This window comes from Eptesicus fuscus, chromosome 24, assembly GCF_027574615.1.
Source record: "Eptesicus fuscus isolate TK198812 chromosome 24, DD_ASM_mEF_20220401, whole genome shotgun sequence".
Taxonomy (NCBI): Eukaryota; Metazoa; Chordata; class Mammalia; order Chiroptera; family Vespertilionidae; genus Eptesicus; species Eptesicus fuscus.
Window position 1 is genome coordinate 10,171,914 of NC_072496.1, and position 6,340 is coordinate 10,178,253.

Below are 6,340 nucleotides of genomic sequence, written 5' to 3' on the forward strand. Positions count from 1 at the left end.
TCCAATTAATTTTGAAGGTTAAAAAAATAACCCAGAGACTCGCTTAAAATATGTATTGTCTTATTTTTGAGTGCCAACAATGATCGCATCACTGTTACATGTCTTTGAGGTGGAATTTTAAAAGTACAACTGAGGTCGCCATTTTAACATTGTAATTAATAGGCCCAATTTTCTCATGTGTAGAATTTTTTTTTGCATATGCAGACCTCTGTAATTAATTTTATGTTGTTAGTGGAAAATGCAATGAAATATTACTACAAGCCTTTTGGGTAAGGTTATATCATGGGGATCTATTCTTGAGATTGTTCTAGCGTTTATGTCTAAGAATTTGTTTGAAACTATTGCCACTGCCCCCAAGGTAATATGCTCATTTTTATCTAGCTTGGCCATAGAATCACCTAGATTTTAACAAATACTGATGTCCTGATTCCGCCCCAATTTTCTAATTTAATAGGTCTGGGCTTGGGCCCAAGAATATCAATGTTTGTGTGTTTGTGTGTGTGTGTGTGTGTGTGTTTGTGTGTGTGTGTTTTAACAATTTACCCATTGTTTTTAAAGTATAGCCTCACCCCGTCTAGTTAGTTCATAAACCTATGATTTTCATTGTTAAGTTTTAGCTGGTTCCCGTTAGCATGAATTCTGGGACTATTTCCGTTAAAAACATTAAGTTAAAAAGAGACCATCACCAGCAACCAGAGCTAAATAATTCCATAAATAATGGTGTTTCTATTGGGCCTGGCACGCGTGTATAAATTTAGCCGAAAGAACAGAACGGAGATGAAAGCCACAGAGCCAGAACTTGAACTGGGATCTCTAATGGAGATTAATATTTTCTTCAGCAGCCTGCCAGCTGAATCATGGTCTAATTAAATAGTTCAGATTTAGTGAGTTTGCATTTAAAGTATTAGCAGATCCGAGAACGGGCAAAGCTAAAATGACTTAGAATCTTTTTCTGTAAATGGGAAGTTAAATTATCATAGTAATTTGATTAAATCATTTCTAAATCTCACATGCTAAATCACAGCCTTTAAAGAATAGTTTGAAGTCTTAATTGCTGTTTGTGAGCATAGCTCTCTGCTATTTGTTCTCGCCTGATTTCCTGTGACATCCTATAATATATCTCCTGCTGGGCCCCAGAAGTGGGGAAGGCTGGGCTTGGGGTGGGCCCAGAGGTGACTGTGCCCCTGACTTCAAGCATATAAAAACCTGCCATGTAGAAGGACATGCATGTACCCTGTATTGCCCCAGTAACTGGGACCAGGACCAACTACTGGTCATTGGAGACAAATGGGGGACAATATAAAGAAGACATTTCTAAATATTAGCTTGGTTCCTTATCAAGTGGAATGCTCTACATATATAGAAATGTCTTTGTGAAAATGTGGTATAGAGGTTCCTGATGAAGATGGGAGGTTGAATGAGACAGGTTCAGGAAAATTTCAACTCCTATTACAAAAATATACTTTTTTTTTATGGATTTCAGAGAGAAAGGAAGAGGGAGAGAGATAGAAACATCAATGATGAGAGGGAATCATTGATGGGCTGCCTCCTGCACGTCCTCTACTGGGATCCAGCCCACAACATGGGCATGTGCCCTGACCAGGAATCCAACTGTGACCTCCTGGTTCATAGGTTGAGGCTCAACCACTGAGCCACACCAGCCAGGGCAGAGAACATCTTGAGTTCCAGTCCAGGGCACCACATCACATTTCTAACGGAGCAGAATTCCTTCTTTGGGCTCCTTCAGGCAGGAATCAAGTCTTGAGCAGTAAATACATATAAACAACTGTATTTCAGATTATTCAAAACTCTTTCAAAGAAATGTGTCATTAACCACCTAATATAAATAGTTCACCAACTATATTGTGAAATGATTCAAAATAACCATGTAAAAGAAAAAAAAAACCACAAAATTTAAAAACATGTTACCGCTTACAATAGCACTCAATCTATTAATTACTATGCCATAATTTTTTTATCATATGTTTAGCCACTTGATTTTAAATTACATTTTTCTCTCTCTTTTTATGCATGTGATCTGATATTTGAATTATATGAAAGATTAGGCTAACTACGTATATCTGAGAACTCTGTATTCTTAGAGAAGCAGAATTATTAAACATTCAGAATTCCCCCCAAAGACCCCATTATGTATAATTAACAGATAAACTGTCATCAGAATCAATAAAACATGCTAAATGATTCAAACTTGTATATAATTAAGTGTCTCTTTTAGAGCTGTAACTTTTATACCTCCCTCCCCGCCCCAATCTGACATTTCTCCCAAGAATAATCGTGACAACACTGTTAACCCTTTCCTTGCTTGATCGGATTGGATTTTTAAATTAAATTTCAGAACTCATTAATCTAAAGGCATTATTTGTATCTCAGCAGAGAAGCAGACTATGTAAGGATCTTTTAAGGCACCGTGAATAGTAACTGAAAATTCTACAACGGAACACAGTGTTAGATCCAGGCTATATACATGGAGTTTTAAAAATCTCCGTCATCAGCGTGTTTCTTATCTTTTGGGATATGTTAGCTTTGTCAGGGCAAGGTCAGGATGTTTAACAACTTCACCACCCCGGCACCGAAATTAATACTTTTCCTAGATGGCCTTCCACGATTGCTGAGTGAATGAATATATACGTGAATGAGGTAATGAATAACCTAGCCATGGTCATAATCTGTTAAAAGAAAGGTTTCTCGTGCTTCTTCTTAAGAAAAAAACAACAACCCACACCCTTTCAGTATTGACTCTTTTATAATAATTCCCATGTTCTTTTTTTAAATGTATTTTTGTATTGATTTTAGAGAGGAAGGGAGAGGGAGAGAGATAGAAATATCAATGATGAGAGAGAATCATTGATTGGCTGCCTCCTGCATGCCCCCTACTGGGGATTGAGCCCCTAACCTAGTCATGTGCCCTTGACAGGATTCAAACTGGGAAGTACCCTTCAGTCTGCAGGCCCATGCTCTATCCACTGAGCCAAACCAGCTAGGGTTAATTCCCATGTTCTTATGAAGCACTGAAAATGATCAACTCTAGGGAAATGTATACCCCCCAAAAATAGACCGTTTGGAAAGGGGAGACGCTGCGTTTAGAGATTTCACAGCTGAGGGGAGTGGAAGGATAGCCTTTAACTTGCAGGACTCTGCTGCACGCGGGCTTCTCACAATCACTAATAGCGTTGTGTCTGTCCTTTGCTTTGTCGCGCAGACTCCATGCACATAGAGGATGTGGAGGCCGTGCAGAAGCTCCAGGACGTCCTGCACGAGGCCCTGCAGGACTATGAAGCCGGCCAGCACGTGGAGGACCCGCGCAGGGCTGGCAAGATGCTGATGACGCTGCCCCTGCTCAGGCAGACCTCCACCAAGGCCGTGCAGCACTTCTACAACATCAAACTGGAAGGCAAGGTCCCCATGCACAAACTCTTTTTGGAAATGCTGGAGGCCAAGGTCTGACTAAAGGCCTCCTGGGCCGCCGTCTCCTCCTGCACGCCCGCCGAGAAAGGGAAAATAAACCCAAGCGTAATGTGGAAGAAACGTAGAGCTTAGTCAACGCCATCGCCATCCCCAATCAGCAAAGACTGCACTGATCACTTAGCAGCAAGACTATGAAGCAGCTTTCAGATTTCTCATCTTTTTTTTTCCTTCTTCTCATTTCTCTTCTTTTTTTTTTTCCTTCCCTCTCTATTCCTCCTTTCATTTCTTGGTTACTGGTTCCCTCTCTCTCTCTCTCATTTCCTTCCTTCCTTCCTTCCTTCCTTCCTTCCTTCCTTCCTTCCTTCCTTCCTTCCTCCCTCCCTCCCTCCCTCCCTCCCTCCCTCCCTCCTCCCTCCCTTCCTTTTTTCCTTTTCTGTCCTTTCTCTTCTCATCCTTCTCCTTCTAAATTTAAATAGCTCTAGCAGTAAGAAAAGTTTTATTTCCTTTCTTTTCCTCCCTTCCTTATTCCCTCCCTCCCCCCTCTCCCTTTCTTCCTCTCTCCCTGTGCTGCTGAACTTTGAAAAGAGGTCTCTAATTGAAGAGTGGTGGAAGCCAGCCCTGCCAAAGGAAGGAAATCCATAGTATGGATGCCAGTGAACTTAATTGTGAACCACAATGTCCCCCGTGACTAAGGAATCAAAGAGAAAGAACCAACGTAGCTCAAGTACAGTGCAACAGGAACGGATCGACTGAGGGCAGTATCAGATTCCGTGGGAGCAGCCCCTAATCAGACAACTTAAGCAACTTTGCATCGGCTGCTTCTTATCATCACTTTTCCATCTTGATCAGTTACAGCCATTTGATTCCTGAATTGTTTTCTCAAAGTCTTCCAGGTATTTGTTAGTTTAGCTACTAAGTAACTTTTTCAGGGAATAGTTTTAAGCTTTATTCATTCACGCAATACTAAAGAGAAATTAAGAATACTGCAATTTTGTGCTGGTTTTGAACAATTATGGACAATAATGAAGGACACATGAATCCTGAATGAAGATTTTTTTAAAAACGTTTTGTTTCTTCTTACAAAATGGAGATTTTTTTTTTTGTACCAGCTTTACCACTTCTCAGCCATTTATTAATATGGGAATTTAACCTACTCAAGCAATAGTTGAAGGGAAGGTGCATATTCTCACGGATGCAATTTATGTTGTGTGCCCGTCTGGTCCCAAACATCAGGTTCTTAAGGCGAGCTCCAGTTTCCCTCAATGTTCTCTGACGAGAAGGATGAGATTACACCTGCAGTGGCTCTGGGTGGTCACCTGTCATCACTGCGCCTGGACTCCAGATCCGTGGCATTTTCCGAAGCGCACTTCTCCACCTGGGAGGTGCCATCGCCATACGATTTCTAGCTGCTGCGGTGGTTAGGGATGCATTACTGCCTATCTGCAAAGTTACAGACTTTGTCCCGGAAGGAGCTGTGAGCCGGTCTTCATTCAAGAGGCAATAATGCCAGAGTTGGAAGAACAACAACAAAAAAAAAAACCGTCAAAGAGGACGATGCCTGACCAAATTCTTAAACCTCTTGGTATGAGTTGATTCATTTAGGAATGTTTAATCTGTGGTTTTTAACCAAGAGCTAAGGCCAATACAGCTGCTTTTCAACCAGTGTTGTCCCAGCCAGAAAGTCAGGTTCCCGATGGTGGAGAGGTGTAATCTAATGAAGGAATCGATTAGATGCCCCCAAAACCTACAGTCGCCGAATACCCAAGAAACAGTAACCTCCATCAGATGCTATCCAACGGACCAGTGTTAGTAGCTGCTCCCTGTACCATGTGAACAGTCTTCTTCTATGTACACAGATGTAATTAAAATTGTAATCCTAACAAACAAAAAGAGATGTAGTTCAGCTTTTCAATGTTTCATGTTTGCTGTGCTTTCTCGGAGTTTTATGTTGCATTCAAAGACTGTTTGTCTTGTTCTTCTTGTGGTGTTTGGATTCTCGTGGTGTGTGCTTTTTAGACACAGGGTAGAATTAGAGACAATATTGGATGTACAATTCCTCAGGAGACTACCGTAGTATATTCTATTCCTTACCCGTAATAAGGTTCTTCCTAATAAGAATTAAGAGATTGAAACTCCAAACAAGTATTCCTTATGAACAGATCCACATCAAAAATCATAATATTTTCAAAACAAGGGATAATTTCTCTAATGGTTTATTATAGAATACCAATGTATAGCTTAGAAATAAAACTTTGAATATTTCAAGAATATAGATAAGTCTAATTTTTAAATGCTGTATATATATGGCTTTCACTCACTCATCTCTCCCACAACGTTGTTATTAACTCGCTCTGTGTTGTTGCAAAACTTTTTTGGTGCGGATACGTTTCCAAAACTCTTGCTCCTTTGTGTGCTTTAAACAAAATACCTTGGGTTGATGGTTCATCAACCTCATGCTAGAAATACTGTGTATCTATCATTAGCTATATGGGACTATATTGTAGATTGTGGTTTCTCAGTAGAGAAGTGATTGTAGTGTGATTCTAGATAAATCATCATTAGCAATTCATTCAGATGGTCAATAACTTGAAATTTATAGCTGTGATAGGAGTTCAGAAATTGGCACATCCCTTGAAAAATAACAACAGAACAATCCAACTCCTGGGAAAATAAAAAGGTGCTGATTCTATAAGATTATTTATATATGTAAGTGTTTAAAAAAAAAGATTATTTTCCAGAAAGTCTGTGCGGGGTTTAAGTTGCTACTATTCAACCACACTATATATAAATGAAATATATACAAGATATACATCGTTTTTACTGTATCACATTAAAGTACTTGGGCTTCAGAAGTAAGAGCCAACCAACTGAAAACAGGAGATGGAGATATGTGGAAAGAAGAGAGGACAATGTT

The 6,340-nt window shown here is 39.9% G+C and overlaps 1 protein-coding gene across 3 annotated transcripts in view; it reads left to right on the forward strand.

Moving 5' to 3' along the window:
* Positions 1-3,465, forward strand: part of ESRRG (estrogen related receptor gamma) — a 164,755-nt gene extending 161,290 nt beyond the window's left edge. For all 3 annotated transcript variants that reach the window (XM_054713130.1, XM_008149827.3, XM_054713131.1), the window contains one exon: positions 3,221-3,465. In XM_054713130.1, coding sequence (XP_054569105.1) covers positions 3,221-3,465 — 245 coding nt within the window. The remainder of the gene's footprint in view (positions 1-3,220) is intronic.
* Positions 3,466-6,340: the final 2,875 nt, after the last annotated feature.